General features: G+C 38.6%; 1 protein-coding gene across 1 annotated transcript in view; it reads right to left on the bottom strand.

The window, feature by feature from the left end:
• Positions 1 to 2327: 2327 nt before the first annotated feature.
• LPL (lipoprotein lipase) overlaps positions 2328 to 21107 on the bottom strand; it is a 30636-nt gene continuing 11856 nt past the window's right edge. Inside the window, exons 4-10 of the mRNA XM_007184241.3 lie at positions 20375 to 20486; positions 19370 to 19603; positions 17930 to 18172; positions 15847 to 15967; positions 14934 to 15116; positions 6460 to 6564; positions 2328 to 4312 (exon numbers count right to left, since the gene is read on the bottom strand). Coding sequence (XP_007184303.2) covers position 4312; positions 6460 to 6564; positions 14934 to 15116; positions 15847 to 15967; positions 17930 to 18172; positions 19370 to 19603; positions 20375 to 20486 — 999 coding nt within the window. The 3' untranslated portion in view covers positions 2328 to 4311. The remainder of the gene's footprint in view (positions 4313 to 6459; positions 6565 to 14933; positions 15117 to 15846; positions 15968 to 17929; positions 18173 to 19369; positions 19604 to 20374; positions 20487 to 21107) is intronic.

The raw sequence follows: 21107 nt of genomic DNA, 5'->3' as shown, positions 1-21107 counted from the left end.
TTGTTTAATTTTTGGTACTTTTTACTCTCTTTTTCATTTTGTACAGTGTCTTCCCATCCCTTAATCTTTTCTTCTGCAATGCTTAGGCTGTCATTAATTCCATCCAGTTTATTTTTCATCTCAAACATTATAGTTTTCATCCCTAGATGTTTGATTATTTAAAAAAAGCTTCCATGTTTCTATACTTAACATACTCAATCTTACCTGTAGCTCTTTGAACACATAAAATGTAGTCATTATAACTGTTTTAATGTCCTAAACTACTGATTCTATCATCTGGGTTGGTTTTGATTAGTTGATTTTTTTTTTTCTTTTTAGTTACGGGTCATGTTTTTCTGCCTTTTGCATTCTTGATCATTTGTGATCAGGTACATTTGCGAATTTTGCCTTGGTGGATGCTTAAAATTCTTATAAATATTCTTTAGCCTTGTTCTGGGATGCACATTCTTAGAAACAATTTTAGCCTTTGGGTCTTGCTTTTAAGCATGTTGACAGGACCAGTGAAGTGTTTATTTTAGAGCTATTTTTGTTGAACTACCAAGGCAAAGCCCTTTTGTGTATTCTACTTGATAACTCACTAATTATGAGGTTTTTCTAGTCTGCAAATTGGAGACAGGCACTATCTTATTTCTGTGTGAGCTATATAGGTACTATTTTCTCTATTCCTTTTGGATGGTTCTTTCCTGAACCTTTGGTAGTTCATTATCTCCACCCCCCCCACACACATATATATACAGTGATCAGTACTCAGCCAAAGACTCAAGGGGGACCATCAGCTGAACTCGAGTTCATTATGAAATTATTACTATGATAAGTCTAGTAATCATCTGTTCTCATACAAAGTTACTACAATATTATTGATTGTATTCCTTAATCATTTGACACTTAAAGAGTGGAAATGAGAACAATCAGGTACAGATACTGCATTTCTGAAGTTAAGTGGGCACAGTTTGAATGCTAATAAGGTAGGTTAGAGGCTTGGGTTATCCCAGAAGTAGCTGATAAGCATACCTTATTGGATGGTGTCATTCAGATATAATAATTCTGTATTCCAAAAGACTTTCCCTAATGAACAAAACAGGGGCTGTGTCTAGAACATTAGTAACTAACTAACTGTCTAAATTTCTTAAGAGGTCATTACAGATTTTATAAAACCATACTTATCTTAGTTTAAGTTAACTAGAAAAACAAAATGTATAATCCATAACACTTTAAATAAAGAACGTGTGGGCCAAGAAGTCAAACTAATCGCAAGCTATTCTGAGTCCCAGAAGGGCAATCCCTGCTCTAGAAATTGATGCAGGAGTACTAAGAAGTACTGATTGTTCTAAGAACCAATCCTTACTTAGTTACATGGATGGGCTGTACGTTGTTCTTTTTTCTTAAAATTAATTAATTTATTTATTTATTTATTTTTGGCTGTGTTGGGTCTTCATTGCTGCACACGGTCCTTCTCTAGTTGCAGCGAGAGGGGGCTACTCTTTTTTGCAGTGCGTGGGCTTCTCACTGTGGTGGCTTCTCTTGTTGAGGAGCAAGGGCTCTAGACACACGGGCTCAGTAGTTGTGGCTTGTGGGCTCTAAAGCACAGGCTCAGTAGTTGTGGTGCATGGGCTTAGTTGCTGCGCGGCATGTGGGATCTTCCCAGACCAGGGTTCGAACCAATGTCCCCTGCATTGGCAGGCAGATTCTTAAGCACTGAGCTACCAGGGAAGTCCCTTTTTTTTTAAGTCTTTACTGAATTTTGTTACAATATTGCTTCTGTTTTATGTTTTGGTTTTTTGGCCGTGAGGCATGTGGGATCTTAGCTCCCTGACCAGGGATCAAACCCGCATTCCCTGCATTGGAAGGTGAAGTCTTAACCACTGGACTACCAGGGAAGACCCTGTATGTTGTTCTTTCTCATTATCAAGACAAAGAAAAGGTCTAAAAATGCACCCTCTCATCCCAAATAATTCATTTTATTGCACGCATGCCACTGACTTTGTAGCTAATGATCAGACCTCAGAAATAGAAACACTATTCCAGAAAATGGTGAAAGATATTTTTATATTAATCTAACGTTTTACTTGTGAAAAAGTATCTGGCAGGCAAGGAAAGTCCTGTGTATTTTTTAGGAAAAATTCTGTATCATTTTTCTCTATAATTTAAAGGATATCTAAGGGTTTGTACACATGTTAATATAAAAAATATATAATATGCACTGTAATTTTTAGAAGCTATATTTTTTACTAAACATAGGATTACTCAGTAAAAATTTGCTCAATGAATCTGCCCTAAGAATAAATTTCTTTTTGGAGGGGTTTAAATGATACAAAATAATGACTTAGTATTGTAATAAAATTTCATCAATTTTATTAAAAGCAGATTCCATTTCTTCACATAGTTAAGTAAGTTTTGTGTTTTTTTAAAGCCCATTTTATTGTATTACTTCATAAGAGTAAGTTGGCTCAGTGAGACTGTCACTGATAAAGACATGTACAAAGTTAGCACCAAACAGCTATAAATGCAGATAGCCACAATGACCTTTCCAATATGTACAAACTCCCTTTACACATACACACACATATTTACAGCTAATAAATAACATTTAAAGCCAAAGCATTGCTGATATATATAGTGAAGTCTGTAGAAGCCAGAGTTCCCAGGGCCATACACTGATTTGATTCATATTTTCTTAAGTTGATGCACCCTTGCGCAAAACCCAAATCCAGAGAATTAATGAATTAACAATAAAGGGGGATGCCAACAACTTGTCGCACAACATTTTATTTTTAGAGAGAATTCATTCCAAGCTGGCTGATGTCAATCACAACATTCGTCCTATTTTGTACAGGCAAAACCATATTTCTCAGATGAAGGGCTTAAGTTCTGGCACCACTGGAACAATTTCTACTCCAATATGTTCCAATACATCTCTTGATCATTTACCTTCCAAGCCACGCTGAGGAATAATCATACATGTGGGGCTTCATACGTGAATATGTGTTCAGACACCCACACACATTCACAGTTTGGATTCCCAGCAATAACCTCTGAGATATTTGACTTCTTTATCATTTTATAATAATATATAGAAAAGCATTCTGAAAATATGAGATCTAGTTTATAAATAATTGTTCACTCACTCTTGACTAGTTGTTAAAAACAACAACAACTCTCATGATATTCCATGTGATTATAACAATGGAGGATCCTTTTAACTGCCCACGATGGTTTTAAGCACTGCCTATGAATATATCCTGTAACTCTTCTATTTCTTTACTTAGTAAAAACAATCTTTGTCTAAAATTTGTAAGAGTTTGCATGATGCAAAATTTGACCTTGAACACATATTTTCTTATCAAAATTAGGGAAGAAAGAGACATGCTCAAAGTCTGACTGAAGCATGGCTGAAATAAGCCTAAAATTAAATACTAACCATCGTATATTAAAGGACTTCAAATCAATGAATATAATTTTGAAAATCTGATAATAAAATTATGGTTTCATTTTCTTTCTCTGTAGTTAAAATTATGTGTCAGCTGATGATAACAGGCTCATTTTAAACGCCTATCCAGGGGAATTTGTTAAAATATAATCTTGAGACAAAGCAAGAAAAGGAAGGGGAAAGACTAAGCAATAAACAGTAAAGCCTATTAAGATTTAATTGATCTCAATATTATATGTCCTTTAATTTGTAACTTATTTATGATGCAACCAACCGCAGGGAGTATTTAAAGCATTAGTGCTTTATCAACTCTATTCTCCATTCCTCTCTCCAAGTCACTAGTTCCTGGTTAACTCCTGGGCTACATCCCAATGGCAAGAGGAGAATCATTCCAAGAAAGTAGGTATTTTGACTGATAAGTAAATGGGTCCAACTCATGCCACAAAAAATCACTTTCTATATTTAGACTTGGAGAAAACTTTGAAAAGGTTGTCAGTCTAGAAAATGCAGAATTCCAATTAAAATGTGAGGTTCTAATCAATTTTAGGCTATGGCTAAACTTATTACATGAGGAGGTCTGATTATTTTACCATGAGCCCAAACAATTATTTCTTTCTCAAAGGACAGAAGGCAGTGCTTTTCATATCTGCTATTTTTTAATGTTGAAAGATGTGCTATTTGGCCACTCTACTCCTCAAATTGAATTAGCCACTTTTCAGTATTTGAGACTGTTTCCTAAAATAACTAACAAGGCTATAGAGCTGGGATTAATACTCAGGAAAATCCATCTTTAACCACCCAAAGCACCGGGTGTCTTTTGTAAAAGTTACTTCATTCTTCATAGAATTCATAGGCTGTTCTTTCTTCTGTAGATTTGCCCAGTTTCTGAGAGAAAACAGAGGAAGAACGGAAATTTATTACCTGCTTAGTGTTTTATAACCCTCCCCCCCTCCCCCCACTACTTTCACGGTGAAAAAGTAGTCACCTGGAAGTTCAGAACAAAGGTTGTGAGAATAAACTGAATCAGAGGAAGTGGCAGGCTCATAGGAATAAAAGACACTCTAATATTTACTTAGCCATGTCCTGATAAGGAGTAACATTTTCAGAAGACTGAACCAAATGATTTCAAAATTTAGGAAGATTTCTTACTTCTAAAACTTGTTAAATAAAATACCTATTTTTTTCTTTTCTTGAGACTTCTAAAGAGTTATATCAGAAAGTGAGAGAAAGAGAAGTTTTTATTTGATTGATTAATTTAGTCACAGAGGCAACAAACTGCAGAGGGTTATTAGTCTGATTCATAATTACCTCCTAGATAAAGATCAGATGTAAAAAAAAAAAAAGCTCTCTAAATGTCTGTTGTTCCAGTAGTCTTATAATCAGATGAGGAATGTATCGTAACTATCTCAGATAAAGTCTTATAACTTATATAAATAATATGACCAATATGACCAGAAATACTTTATAAACAGCTGGAGTTATTTCCTAATTTTTCGAGTTTTGTTTTTAAATTCACATTATATATTTAGAGTTGTGGTTGATTTGGAGAGAATGTATGCAGAGGTGTGTTTGTGTATGTTTATATGTAACGTAAAAGCAATGTATAAAACTTCATATAGGAGTCCCTTTCAAAGAGTTAAAGCAAGTGTGAAATTGCCTCAGATTTGTGATGAGGAAAAACAAGGCAATGAATCTCTTGGTAGAAGTCTCCACTTAGATAAAAATTCAGTTATTCTCCCTGGCTCAATACCAGTAGCTATTCTCCATTTCAAGTTTATCTTGAGTGCTCTTACATTAATGTTTTCAATCCAGATGGCTTCACCTTGTCACTCAAAGCACATATGTCATAATGCCATTATGTAAAAAAATAAAAGAATATAAATATTACATGTGCATAGAGAAAATCTGAAAGGATATAAATTAAAATGTTAGTTGGGGGTTGTCCCTGGGTGATAGTTACAATGATTTTATTATCTTTTTGCCTATTTTTTCTAATCTATTCAAAATCCATAATTATCCGTGGATAAACTATCTTATAAAATGGAAATTAAAAATAATGGAGATATTCCACATAGGGTCTTTAATATGCTTTTTTTGATTAGAAAATTCTTATTCTGTACTTTGGTCTATAAATGTAACTGGGAGAGGACAAACCGAAAGCAATTGGCTTTTCTATTTCCAGATGATGTTGTGACCAAACTTTCCCATTGTTTCTTGTGTCACTGGCTTCTATGATATGATCTAAGCTTTCCCCCTTTATACCTATAAACCATCAGCACTTGGCTTCTGGCAGGGGAATGAGTGGAGGAATGAAAGTGGCATACTTTGGGAATTCAGGAGGGGATGGGGAAGGTCACATGTTCAGTCTCTACTTAGTACTGACACTCTGGAATGATTCAGCTGACAGCTGCCATGTGGATTAGCCTTAAAGGTCAGGTAGAAAAGAGCCAGGCAGTTGTTTTCAGATGGAAAAGAGAACCATCTCCTAAACTCTAAGTCCACTAGCTTTCCGTCTCTGGGGGTTTTGAGATGGATGCTTGGTGGCTGTCCCTTTGGCTCTCAGTCCTGGAATCTGCTGCCACTTGGAGAATCAAGAAGGACTCGGGCTGCAGCTGATGTTTTGCTCCCCTGGGAACGTCCTGGGAGGAGCTGCACCCACAGCCGCAATCACGGCTACTAACTTGTGTTGTATCCCCTGCACACAGGGTCTGTAAAGGGGGCAGTACAGGAAAAAGCAGAAGTGAAGATTTTGTGGTAGTTCAAGATGTAAAATAAAATCTAAAAAGTGCACCTGGGGTGAAGGTCAGAGCTGGCAGAAAGAACAGAAAGAAAAAGAAAATAGAGGAAGTACTGCCAAAAGCAAATGCACTGGTCTAATGTGTATGCAGGAGGCCTGAGAAAGGCCACCCGAAGGCTCTGATCACAAGACTCAATCCAAGCCTTTAGTTCAGGGGTGAAGGACAATGCATGAAGCAACATCCCTCAGAGAGCAAGTTCAAGATACCCAGAGAGCCTTAGCCCATGATGCTCACCAGCCAGACTTTCTATTCAGAGACTTGTCATGGCATTTCACAAATATCACAGGTGACTTTCCTTTCTGCAGATGAGACATTTTCTCCCTGGAACAGAAGATCACCCTGTGGAAGAAAATGGACGTGAACACACCATATTGGAACAATACCTGTTTATACTCAGCCCATTCAGGTCAGCAACACTTCCAAATCAGAGGGTTATCTGAGGGCTTAACCCACTGTCCGGCGGTAAAGCTAGTTCATCAGTACAGACAGGCACACAGACAGCCTGGAGCAGGCTTAAAATCACAAGATTTTCACCAAAAAATGATAAAAGATCAACTTTACCACTTCTTAGTGTCTGCATTAGGGAATTCACAAACTAGCCTTCAACTGGCCCTGCTGGAGAAACAAATACTCTGTATAGCCTCTCCATTCACAACCTCTTTTTCTCTCCCTTTGGTTATAAAAGAAAATGACAAAAGAGAAATACATTATCAACCCTTATTTATTTATTCATTCATTCATTCATTGGTCACGCCTCATGGCTTAGGGGATCTTAGCTCCCCAGCCAGAGATTGAACCCAGGCCCTCCACAGTGAAAGCACTGAGTCCTAACCACTGGGCAACCAGGGAATTCCTTATCAATCCTAATTTAAAGAGTCATTTTATTTACAATAATAGTATACTACAGTTTGCAAAATCCCTGTACATTTAGTATAAAACTTTAAAATCTTATGGGGCTGTCTATGCAGTTCATTTTATCTATGTGGAGTGGGGTTGGGAAGAGAGGATGAGAGATTATCTTGGAATCTTGTCCTTCTTGAGGAGGTTAGTTTTAATCTTTGAATGTCCAAGTGGCATCTCTGAGGTTCTCTGCATAACTGTTTTGTGCTTGCAAGAATCAGTGCTAAATGAGAAGCTGAGATTCTTGACTTCTAATCTCAACTCTCACTCAATGACTGCGGCAATTCAGAGTTTAGGTTTTCTTCCCATGAAATGCAGAAATACCATTACTTCCCTAGTATGACAATAAAATAACACTCCTAAAAAATGATTGATAGGTGTAATTATCTAGGTAATGTAGTTTTAAAGACAAAGCTTACTAAAGTTTCACCTGAACACTGGAGGCTCCATAAATACTATTTCTAGGTAATAACATTAGAGTGAATGAAAATGAATGGAGAGGGGCGGAGTCGAGAGGGGCAGAGTCAAGATGGCATACTAGGAGGACACGGAATTCACGTCTCCTCACAACTAGGGCACCTACCAGGCACCGGTGGGGGACCATGGACATGTGAGGGGACGGGAGGAACCCCCAGTGACCAGGTAGGACACAGAGAATGGGGGGAGTGAAGCGGGATGAGAAGTGGAGGCAGGATGGGACTGGCGCCCCTGAGGGGCGGCTGGGGGAGGGGAAGGGATCCCATGCCGGAAGGGGGAAATTGGGGAACCACTGGGGGGCAGATGATCAAAAGGGAGCATGGCCAGGTTTCCCCTGCCCACTTGGACCCCCAGGAACCTGCTGAGATCCCGGGCCTGATCCTCTACCCACTGAGGCCCCCTCCAGCCATGCTGGTCCTGAGGGAGTGGCAGGGTGAGAAGGGGGAGCAAAAGCAAAGGCCGGACCTCCGGCACTCCTGAGGGATGGCTGGGGGAGGGGAGGAGTTCCTACACCAGCGGACCCACCCACGGTTAGGGGTCCAGCAGGGAAAGGGGGAGACCCTGGGGGAGACGGTGGTTGTGGAACATGAAGGAATGGAAGGGAACGCGGCCAGTGCTTTCCCTGTCCACTTAGGCACTGGGAAGCCTGTTGGGTTCAGGGGCCTAATCCTCTGCCCTTGGAGCCTCCCTCCTGCCGGGCAGAACCCAAGCCCCACCCCTACACCCCCAACCAGGGCCCCACCTCTACACTCCGCAGAGGTAGAGGTGTTCTCTACCTCTGAAGTTCTCTACACTTCAGCAGAGGCCCTCCTTCCAACGTGCTGCCTCTCCCCTTCTGCGCACGTCCTAGGCAGAGGCCCTGCCCCACGCTTGAACGTCACCCCGCCTAGGTCCTGCCCCACGCTCAAGCGTCACTCCCCCACCCGCCTAGGTACCGCCCTACCCAAAACCTTGTCCCTGCCTAAGTTCCACCTCCTGCCTAAATTCCACCCCCATAGCCAAGGCTTTTTTTTTTTCTGTGTGGTTTTATTTTACCTTGTTGCAGTTGTTTCAATTATAGTTTTATTTTTCCTAATATAGTTTTTATCTTTCTAATTTTATTTTGTTTTTATCCTTTGATATGGTACTGCTACTTTTTTTCTTTCTGATTTCTTTTTTTTTTTTTTAACCACACCACAAAGCTTGTAAGATCTTGGTTCCCAGGCTGGAGGTCAGGCCCGAGCTCCTGTGGTGGGAGCTCCAAGTCCAAACCGCTGGACTAACAGAGAACCTCAGACCCCAGGGAATATTGATTGGAGTGAGGCCTCCCAGAGGTCCTCATCTCAGCAACAAGACCCAGCTCTATCCAACTGCCTGCAAACTCCAGTGCTGGACGTCTCAGGCCAAACAACCAGTAAGACAGGAATACAGCACCACCCATCAAAAAGAGAGAGAGAGAAAAAAAAGAAATGACAAAAAAATATGTTACAGACGAAGGAGCAAGGTAAAAACCTATAAGAACAAATAAATGAAGATGAAATAGGCAATCTGCCTGAAAAAGAATTCAGAGTAATGATAGTAAAGATGATCCAAAATCTTGGAAACTGAATGGAGAAAATACAAGAAACATTTAACAAGGATCTAGAAGACCTAAAGAGCAAAGAGTGATGAACAACACAATTACTGAAATTAAAAATACTCTAGAAGGAATCAATAGCAGAATAACTGAGGCAGAAGAACGGATAAGTGAGCTGGAAGATAAAATGGTGGAAATAACTGCCAGAGAGCAGAAAAAAGAAAAAAGAATGAAAAGAATTGAGGACAGTCTCAGAGACCTCTGGGACAACATTAAATGCACGAACATTTGAATTATAGGGGTCCCAGAAGAAGAAGAGGAAAAGAAAGGGGCTGAGAAAATATTTGAAGAGATTATACTTGAAAACTTCCCTAACATGGGAAAGGAAATAGTCAATCAAGTCCAGGAAGCAGAGAGTACCATACAGAATAAACCAAAAGAGAAACACACCGAGACACATATTAATGAAACCATCAAAAATTAAATACAAAGAAAAAATATTAAAAGCAGCAAGGGTTGGGTTTCCCTGGTGGTGCAGTGGTTGAGAATCTGCCTGCCAATGCAGGGGACACGGGTTTGAGCTCTGGTCTGGGAAGATCCCACATGCCACGGAGCAACTGGGCCCGTAAGCCACAACTACTGAGCCTGCGCATCTGGAGCCTGTGCTCCGCAACAAGAGAGGCTGTGATAGTGAGAGGCCAGCACACTGCAATGAAGAGTGGCCCCCGCTCACCGCAACTAGAGAAAGCGCTCGCACAGAAACGAAGACCCAACACAGCTAAAAATAAATATATAAATAAATAAATTTATTTTTAAAAAAGTCTGAAAATTAATGAAACATTCATTTTTTCCTAGTTTAAAAAAAAAAATGCAGCAAGGGTTAGTGTTAACATACAAGGCAATCCCCATAAGGTTAACAGCTGATTTTTCAGCAGAAACTCTGCAAGCCAGAAGGGAGTAGCAGGACATATTTAAAGTGATGAAAGGGAAAAACCTACAACCAAGATTATTCTACCCAGCAAGGATCTCATCCAGATTCGACAGAGAAATTAAAACCTTTACAGACAAGCACAAGTTAAGAGAATTCAGCACCACCAAACCAGCTTTACGACAAATGCTAAAGGAACTTCTGTAGGCAGGAAACAGAAGAGAAGGAAAAGACCTACAAAAACAAACCCAAAACAATTAAGAAAATGGTAATCAGAACATACATATCGATAATTACCTTAAATGTAAATGGATTAAATGCTCCAACCAAAAGACAAAGATTGGCTGAATGGATACAAAAACAAAACCCGTATACATGCTGTCTAAAAGACACCTACTTCAGATGTAGGGACACATACAGACTGATGGTGAGAGGATGGAAAAAGATATTCCATGCAAAAGAAAATCAAAAGAAAGCTGGAGTAGCAGTTCTCATATCAGACAAAATAGACTTTATAACAAAGACTATTACAAGAGACAAAGAATGATGAAGGGATCAATCCAAGAAGAAGATATAACAATTATAAATATTTATGCACCCAACATAGGAGCACCTTAATACATAAGGCAAATGCTAAAAACCATGAAAGGAAAAATCGATAGTAACACAATAATAGTAGGGGATTTTAACACCCCACTTTCACCAATGGACAGATCATCCAAAATGAAAATAAATAAGGAAACACAAGATTTAAATGACACATTAAGCAAGATGGACTTAATTGATATTTAGAGGACATTCCATCCAAAAACAACAGAATATACTTTCTTCTCAAGTGCTCATGGAACATTCTCTAGGCTAGACCATATTTTGGGTCAAAAATCAAGCCTTGGTAAATTTAAGAAAATTGAAATCGTATCAAGTATCTTTTCCGACCACAATGCTATGAGACTAGATATCAATTACAGGAAAAAGACTGTAAAAAATACAAACACATGGAGGCTAAACAATACGCTACTAAATAACCAAGAGATCACTGAAGAAATCAAAGAGGAAATCAAAAAATACCTAGAAACAAATGACAATGAAAACACAACAACCCAAAACCCATGGGATGCAGCAAAAGCAGTTCTAAGAGGGAAGTTTATAGCAATACAATCCTACCTCAAGAAACAAGAAACATCTCAAATAAACAACCTAACCTTACACCTAAAGCAATTAGAGAAAGAAGAACAAAAAAAACCCCAAAGTTAGCAGAAGGAAAGAAATCATAAAAATCAGATCAGAGATAAATGAAAAAGAAATGAAGGAAACAGTAACAAAGATCAATAAAACTAAAAGCTGGTTCTTTGAGAAGATAAACAAAATTGATAAACCATTAGCCAGACTCCTCAAGAAAAAAAGGGAGAAGACTCAAATCCATAGAATTAGAAATGAAAAAGGAGAAGTAACAACTGACACTGCAGAAATACAAAAGATCATGAGACATTACTACAAGCAACTCTATGTCAATAAAATGTACAACCTGGAAGAAATGGACAAATTCTTAGAAAAGCACAACCTTCTGAGACTGAACCAGGAAGAAATAGAAAATATAAACAGACCAATCACAAGCACTGAAATTGAAACTGTGATTAAAAATCTGCCAACAAACAAAAGCCCAGGACCAGATGGTTTCACAGGCAAATTCTATCAAACATTTAGAGAAGAGCTAACACCTATCCTTCTCAAATTCTTCCAAAATATAGCAGAGGGAGGAACACTCCCAAACTCATTCTGTGAGCCCACCATCGCCCTGATACCACAAACAAAGATGTCACAAAAAAGAAAACTACAAGCCAGTATCTCTGATCAACATAGATGCAAAAATCCTCAACAAAATACTAGCAAACAAAATCCAATAGCACATTAAAAGGATCATACAGGGCTTCCCTGGTGGTGCAGTGATTGAGAATCCGCCTGCCAATGCAGGGGACACGGGTTCGAGCCCTGGTCTGGGAAGATCCCACATGCCGCAGAGCAACTGGGCCTGTGAGCCACAATTGCTGAGCCTACGCATCTGGAGCCTGTGCTCTGCAACAAGAGAGGCCGTGATAGTGAGAGGCCCGCGCACCGCGATGAAGAGTGGCCCCCGCTCGCTGCAACTAGAGAAAGCCCTAGCACAGAAATGAAGACCCAACACAGCCAAAAATAAATAAATTAATTAATTAAAAAAAAAAAAAAGGATCATACAACATGATCAACTGGGGTTTTTCCCAGGAATGCAAGGATTCTTCAATATACGCATATCAATCAATGTGATACACCATATTAACAAATTGAAGAATAAAAACCATATGAACATCTCAATAGATGTAGAAAAAGCTTTTGACAAAATTCAACACTCATTTATGATAAAAACCCTCCAGAAAGTAGGGATAGAGGGAACTTACCTCAACATAATAAAGGCCATATATGACAAACCCACAGCCAACATCATTCTCAATGGTGAAAAACTGAAACCATTTCCTCTAAGATCAGGAACAAGACAAGGTTGCCCACTCTCACCACTATTATTCAACATAGTTTTGGAAGTTTTAGCCACAGCAATCAGAGAAGAAAAAGAAATAAAAGGAATCTAAATCAGAAAAGAAGACGTGAAACTGTCACTGGTTGCAGATGACATGATACTATACATAGAGAATTCTAAAGAGCTACCAGAGGACTACTAGAGCTAATCAATGAATTTGGTAGAGTAGCAGGATACAAAATTTATGCACAGGAATCTCTTGCATTCCTATACACTAATGATGAAAAATCTGAAAGAGAAATTAAGGAAACACTCCCATTTACCATTGCAACAAAAAGAATAAAATACCTAGGAATAAACCTACCTAAGGAGTCAAAAGACCTGTCTGCAGAAAACTGTAAGACACTGATGGAAGAAATTAAAGATGATACAAACAGATGGAGAGATATACCATGTTCTTGAATTGGAAGAATCAAAATTGTGAAAATGACTATACTACCCAAAGCAATCTACAGATTCAGCGCAATGCCTATCAAACTGCCAATGGCATTTTTCACAGAACTAGAACAAGAAATTTTACAATTTGCATGGAAACACAAAAGACCCCGAATAGCCAAAGCAATCTTGAGAAAGAAAAACAGAGCTGGAGGACTCAGGCTCCCAGACTTCTGACTGTACTACAAAGCTATAGTAATCAAGACAGTATGGTACTGGCACCAAAACAGAAATATAGATCAATGGAACAGGAACAGAAAGCCCAGAGATACACCCATGCACAAATGGTCACCTTATCTTTGATAAATGAGGCAAGAGTATACAATGGAGGAAAGACTACCTCTTCAATAAGTGGTGCTGGGAAAACTGGACAGCTACATGTAAAAGAATGAAATTAGAACACTCCCTAACAGCGTACACAAAAATAAACTCAAAATGGATTAGAGATCTAAATGTAAGGCCAGACACTATAAAACTCTTAGAGGAAAACATAGGCAGAACACTCCATGACATAAATCACAGCAAGATCCTTTTTGACCCACCTCCTAGAGAAATGGAAATAAAAACAAAAATAAACAATTGAGACCTAATGAAACTTAAAAGCTTTTGCACAGCAAAGGAAACCATAAACAAGACCAAAAGACAACCCTCAAAATGGGAGATATTTGCAAATGAAGCAACTGACAAAGGATTAATCTCCCAAATGTACAAGCAGCTCATGCAGCTCAATATCAAAAAAACAAACAACCCAATCCAAAAGTGGGCAGCAGACCTAAATAGACATTTCTCCAAAGAAGATATACAGATGGCCAACAAACACATGAAAAGATGCTCAATATCACTAATCATTAGAGAAATGCAAATGAAAACTACAATGAGGTTCACCTCACACGGGTCAGAATGGCCATCATCAAAAAATCTACAAACAGTAAATGCTGGAGAGGGTGTGGAGAAAAGGAAACCCTCTTGCACTGTTGGTGGGAATGTAAAATGATACAGCCACTACGGAGAACAGTATGGAGGTTCCTTCAAAAACTAAAACTAGAAGTACTATATGACCTGGCAGTCCCACTACTGGGCATATACCCTGAGGAAACCATAATTCAAAAACAGTCATGTACCACAATGTTCATTGAAGCACTATTTACAATAGCCAGGACATGGAAGCAACCTAAGTGTCCATTGACAGATGAATGGAGAAAGATGTGGTACATATATACAATGGAATATTACTCAGCCATAAAAAGAAACGAAATTGAGTTATTTGTAATGAGGTGGATGGACCTAGAGTCTGTCATACAGAGTGAAGTAAGTCAGAAAGAGGAAAACAAATACCGTATGCTAGCACATATATATGGAATCTAAAAAAAAAAAAAAGAAAAAAAAAATGGTTCTGAAGAACCTAGGGGCAGGACAGGAATAAAGACACAGACGTAGAGAATAGATTTGAGGACATGGGGAGGGGGAAGGGTAAGTTGGAAGGAAGTGAGAGAGTAACATTAACATATATACACTACCAAATGTTAAATAGTTAGCTAGTGGGAAGCAGCTGCATAGCACAGGGAGATCAGCTCCGCACTTTGCGATCACCTAGAGGGGTAGGATAAGGAGGGTGGGAGGGAGACACAAGAGGGAGGGGATATGGGGATATATGTATGCATATAGCTGATTCGCTTAGTTATACAGAAGAAACTAACACAACATTGTAAAGTAATTATACTCCAATAAAGATGTTAAAGGAAAAAAGAAAAAAAAACATGTGAGCTACCTTTGTAGGCTAGAGATGAAAGCAAAATGACCATTTAAAAAAAAAAAAAAGAATGGAGAAAAATAAATTTAATTACTTTTTTTGAGTCTCTCCTGCCTTTACTCTGATCTTCTCAATAGCAAAGCCGGGGCTGCTCCACCAGTTGGACCAGCTGAAGTATGAATCGCTGATCCATTTGAGTTTCAACATTAGCAATTCTCCAATATCCACCTCAGTGTAAATTAGAAAGGAGTATGTTTTATTTGTGGAAACTTCAGGCCTGAATAAAAAATCAACATATTTGGTTAGTTCTGGAAAGCAGGGTTTGTTTTTTTTTTTCCTTTTTCTTCCTCCTAAGATATAAATAGCTTTACTGTTCGGGAAATATTTTTCAAATGGAAAAAATGTCCAACAAAATACGCAAGATGCATGTCAATGGCATTTAGTGTATTTTAAACGATATCTACACTAATGTGGACCTTTAATGTATTCCAACTTTTATCCTAACAATATGAACTATGTAATATAATTCTTAAGAGAAAAAAGTTCATAAGTCCACCATTTAGAGATATTATTTTCATTTTCATATATTCCCTTTCAATTTGTATTGATATGTGAACGTGTCCTTTGTTACAGTCATAGTGTACATAATACAATTCTCTATTCTTTCTTTGTTCACTTCATGTTTTATCTTTCACTTTTTGCCATGTTTTACCTAGTTTTCTATAATTACAGTTCTTAGAGGCTAGATTGATTTTATTGATTTGTTAAACCACAATTCACTTAGCTATTGCCTCAGTTTTGGACACTTGCTTTGCTTCTAATTTATGCTACTATATGTACCACTGCAATGAACATCTTTTGCCATATAGCTGTTTTAAAAATTTTCTGTTAAATATGTGTTTTTCTAGGTGTCCTATGCCTCTTCTGTTCCTCAGACCAATGGTTAGAGCAGGTAGCAGTGCCATGATAAACCCACGTGCTGGAGGTCATGTTCCGTAGCTACTCACAGGGTGAAGGGGATGTTCTCACTCTCGGCCACAGTGCCGTACAGAGAGATCTCGAAGGCCTGGTTGGTGTGTGTATTACTCTCAGTCCCAGAAAAATGTATCTTTACTTGGTAATGGAAGACTGTGGAGAGAAAAGCAGAACAACCTCTGATCAGTCTTTATGGAAACACTACAGCCCAAATAAGCAGGCAATTCTGAACGACAGACAGTATCTTACTAATGATCAACAGCAAGTGCTCATACATGACTATAATTATGTGTGGCTTGGAAAGATTTCTTCATGTCTGTACAGTGCTCACTACTAGAAAATTCAGAATTTGAATTCTACTCCCTTGCATTAAAGTGTGGTTGCAGTGGATAGGAAGAATCCAGGTGTATCTGACTTGCTAAAGCCGACCCAGAAAGTAGTCAACTTTGATGGGGTACTAGGAAGATCAAACCAAGAGGCCAAAATTCCCATGAAGCTTTCTCTATGAACTCCACCTTTCCTTGGCTGTTTTGTCCCTTAGCATCTGGAACAAGCATATTTGGTATTTTTTACTGTCACTGTATGTGACCGTGTTTCTTCATGTTTCTTGGGTATGTCTGATCTCCCTACCCTGCATGTAGGCTCCTTCAGTTCAGAGGGTCACATGTACCTATTATTCCACTGTCTAGCACACAGTCAGTAAATAATAGGCTCACAATAACATTATTTCATTAAATCACTAGTGAGGCTGTAAAGACAGCCAGTTCCTAAAGTGTTCCGTATTAGGGAGAGCCTCCAGAAGCAGGTACTTAAACTTCCACACCTCCTCCTACTCTCCCCATCTCTACTAAAAACCCTGAGTAGATGGGACGTGGGAGAGGTTAAGGGATAGGAAAGGCAGCAGGCTTGCAACACAGCTGTAAAGGATGAAGAGAAACAGTTTGGGTTAAATGGAGCCCTTCCTTGCAGGCATCGACACAGACCAGAGCAAGGGAAGTCTGACTGCTGAAGTGTCCCCGGAGAACACTGAGGCAGGATGCTGGGGGTGAGTGAGCCCTGCCCAGTTCTTCAGAAGATTATGGTCTCCTCTATACCTGACACACACTTCCCCATTCTGAAAAGTCAAGGAAACTAAGGATTCCCTCATTGCTTAAAAGGTTTCCTTGAATTATAGATGCTCCAAACCTCTGGACCACCAAATGCACCTCTAGATTCTAACAAACCACCTTAAAAATGGGTGCCTCTATCAGATATATTTTACCCTGGGAAACTGTTCTTCAATGCCATCTCTTCCCTCATACTTCCACCTGGACTCCACATAAACTAGCCTTTCTGATATCAGTCCCTCTCGCTAGATTTATCTGATTATCTCCTCTTCCTGTCTCCCTTCAATTCCTGCAGGTCTTGCTCTGAACAAGCTGCCAAGTTTGAAATTCAACTGTTAACAAATTCATGGCAAAATGGGAATATCTTAGAAAGTTTGGTATAGACTTCCCTTCCAGGAATAGTTATATTTTCAAATACAGGTGGTTCTCGCCTTCACTGAAAGCAGACTTTAGGAGTTTGCAAACTCTTTCTACAAAGGGCCAGATAGTAAATATTTTAGGCTTTGTGGGACCAAATAGTCTCTGTCCCAACTACTCAGCTCTGCTGTGGAGGCATGAAAACAGCCTTAGTCAGTACGGAAATGAATTAGTGTGGCTATATTCTAATAAAACTTTATTTACAAAAGCAGGTGGTGGGCTGGATTTGGCCCATGAGCCATAGTTTGCTGACCCTGGATGAATGGTTTCAGGTTAACTTGGAGCCTGGTGCTAATGCAGTGGCCCATGCTAATGGTCACAAGTACAAAGAATGGTGGCAAGCAGGGCTGCTGCACAGGGCAGTGCAGTTGTGCCCTGGGCCTTACTGGCCATGGGAATTAGGAGCTTCAGTAAAATGGATTAGTACAACTCCTTCTCTACCAACAGAAACACAAGTGAGGGATCGGAGTTTAGCAACATCATTTTATCATCTCTGTTGCAATGGACAGAATCAGTACATGTGATGCAACAAGCATGATAAGAAAAGTAGGATCAAAATCAATTTTCCTATTTACAACAGTCTCCAGCCTACCTTTGTAGGGCATCTGAGAACGAGTCTTCAGGTACATTTTGCTGCTTCTTTTGGCTCTGACTTTATTGACCTCATAGCCCAAGTTGTTGCAACGGTTCTTTCTGCAACTCAGGCAGAGCCCTTTTTCAAATGCTTCCCTGGAATTGCACCGGTAGGCCTTACTTGGACTTTCTTCGTTCAACAGAGAGTCAATGAAGAGATGAATGGAACGCTCGTGGGAGCACTTCACTAGCTGGTCCACATCTGGGGAAAAAGAGACACAAAGAACATTTCAACTCTGTGACAGTCCACAATGAGTGTTTCATCTTGCATGTCTAAAATAGTTGAGGTGTGGTGTTAGAATAAAATGACCCCCTTGATTGTAGGTCCTATTTAAGGAGGTACTCTTGGCAGCAGCTTCTCACCTACCCCCAAGAGTGCCAAAGTTGCAAATTTATAGGGAACTTTTGATGTTTTTGCTGTCTCCATTTGTGAATATATTTATGAAGCTATAATAAGAGACATCCAAGATAGAAGTTGATTTCCCCCAGTTTATCACAACTTTCTCTTATAGTGAAAGCATATAATACTTCTAAATGCTTCTAGAAACCACATCATAAAGGGCAGGCATAATCGTTAAATTAATAGTATTTTATCATAGATATTGATACTATGTATAATTGAGGGGTGTGTCACTGCTAATGATTTTTACATTAAATGAATTATAGAAATAATCAGCAATGTCATAAATGTGCAGCTATTACCATAAGCTTTATAACAATTGAAATTAGTAACATTATGTTGTAAATTCTATAATGTATGCCCAAAACTACATACTGAGCATACTGACTACAGGTAGGCCCCATTGTCCACAAAGTATGCAAAGGTCCCTTAAAACAAATCATAAAATTAACACAGCTAACATGATTATTAAAGTAAATATTAAAAACTAATATTAAATTGTATTTTCTTCTTAAAAATTTGGAATATTTATTCTTAGGGAATGGTGATTTGTTTCTGATTTGTACATCTCTTTAAAAGGCTGACAAAAGAAATTTGGACTAATTAACATGTCCTTTACTTTTAGTAAAATTCAAAATAACTCTACTTGTTTTGCAACTGTATTCAAAGTTTAACATGTGGCCAGATAACACTTTCAAAGGCAGTGCAGTTCTCTTGTCTAAATCTCACCATTTTTTTTTTTTCCTTTTATTACTGCAAGTGCAGTAGTTTACAATATAAGTGTAGTTTACAATATAATATAAGATGGAATGTCTGTCTGACCACAGGAAGCACTGAGGCTCTGAGGTGGTCATGCTGAATGTGACAGACTTCTTCAAAATCATATCTTTGCTAAATGTGTGTATTCAAACTACGTACTTGTGGAGAATGGGTAGGACACTTGGTCAGTAACAGTTAAGGCAAAAACTTACATTTAATTAACTTCTAAATTATATTTACCTCCAAGGCCTCTCTCTGCAATCACACGGATAGCTTCAGCAATGTTACATCCTGGTTGGAAAGTGCCTCCATTAGGATAAATGTCAACATGTCCTACTGGTTTCTGGATTCCAATACTTCGGCCAGGTGACCCTCTGGTGAATGTATGTAAGACATCTACAAAATCTGCATCATCCGGAGAAAGGCGACCTGGGGCTTCTGCATACTCAAAGTTAGGTCCAGCTGGATCTAGGCCTTAGTGGGAAAACAAAAAGTCCTCAGAGATTTTTAAATTCCCATTAGTTTTAGTCTCCTCCAGTATCACCTTATCATTGCATTGCTCATCATTTGAATGTAAATGGCAGCCACATAGATTCTTATTAGCACCTCCTATTCTATAGTGATTGGATTTTAAAATTACTGAGATTCATAAAAGCAGCTTATCTCCTTCTCAAATAAAATTTGAGTTTCTCAAACTAGCCATTAAATAACAATTTTCACTAAGGATGACTTGATTCCCTTTTGTATTAATAAATTATTTCTGAGTCTGGTTAGAAGGCCTTTAAATAGTGCTGGGCTCTTTCTTCCTCTCTACACAGGCCAAACAACCAATTGCTATTGGCCCAGATGACAAGACTCCTTTTTCCAAATGGCCTCTGGTGTTGGTCCTTTTTCATTTTTCCCAGTATTGATGTGAGAGGCGACATATGTGTGTGCAATAAACTATCAAAGCACAGAGCAGAGGGAGGAGGGAAATGGGTTTCTCAGAGACACCACGGGGCTCTCTGTGCTTAACTCTGCACCATTTCTCTTCTACTGCCATTAGACGGTAAGCTCATGAGAGCAAGCGTCTGTATTTTATCTTACTCCAGAAAAAGAGCCCTCCCATGAGATAACCACATGGCCAGGCGTACCCAGAAGACTACCACTCACATATGGTTGTTTGACAAACAGTCTGATTCTCTTTCAGAAAACGACAGGCATCTCAAGTCTTTTGTTATAAGAAAAATGGCACTGCTTTCTTACCGGTAATTCTGTTGACCTTCTTATTGGTCAGACTTCCTGCAATGCCAGCAACATGGGCTCCAAGGCTGTATCCCAAGAGATGCACATTGTCCAGAGGATAATTAAATTCATCCTTTGGAAGAGGAAAAGAAAAAGGTGTTTGATATTTTACAGTTCTTGGCAAAATATCAATGCTAAAAGAAATAAAATAAAAGTTTAACAGTATTCCCGCCAAATAAATAAAATATATTGTTTTGAAAATATAGGCAATACTGAAAATTAATTCTACTTATTTTAATTTCCTGTTACAGATGAGAGGAACATATACTATAGTGTTGAGATTTTCTCTTTCCTTAATAACATATTTAAATTAGAAAGTTTTCCCATACATCTGAAATAGAAATGTATGGAAACATGAATTTCCATACATCTGAAAATATATGTATATGTGTATATTTATATATAGATATTTGTATATATATTGAAGAGATACATACATATACAAATATATATTTAACTCATTATTCTCTACTCTAAATACCCTGCATCACTTTATTCTTTCAGGTTAGCCAAGCAATGACTTAAAATCAGAAAATATTACAGGGGAAGGGACCACAGACACAGAGAGTCCAGCCTCCTCATTCAACAGATGAGAAGTCTGAGGTCCAGGAAGGTGATCTGATTTGTCCAAATTCACTCTCCTGGTTAGCAAAAGAGTCAAGAAAAGAACTTTTATCTTTTAATGAGCAGACAA

This window comes from Balaenoptera acutorostrata, chromosome 6 (assembly GCF_949987535.1).
Source record: "Balaenoptera acutorostrata chromosome 6, mBalAcu1.1, whole genome shotgun sequence".
Classification (NCBI taxonomy): Eukaryota; Metazoa; Chordata; class Mammalia; order Artiodactyla; family Balaenopteridae; genus Balaenoptera; species Balaenoptera acutorostrata.
This window is presented reverse-complemented; position numbering and strand designations above follow the sequence as displayed.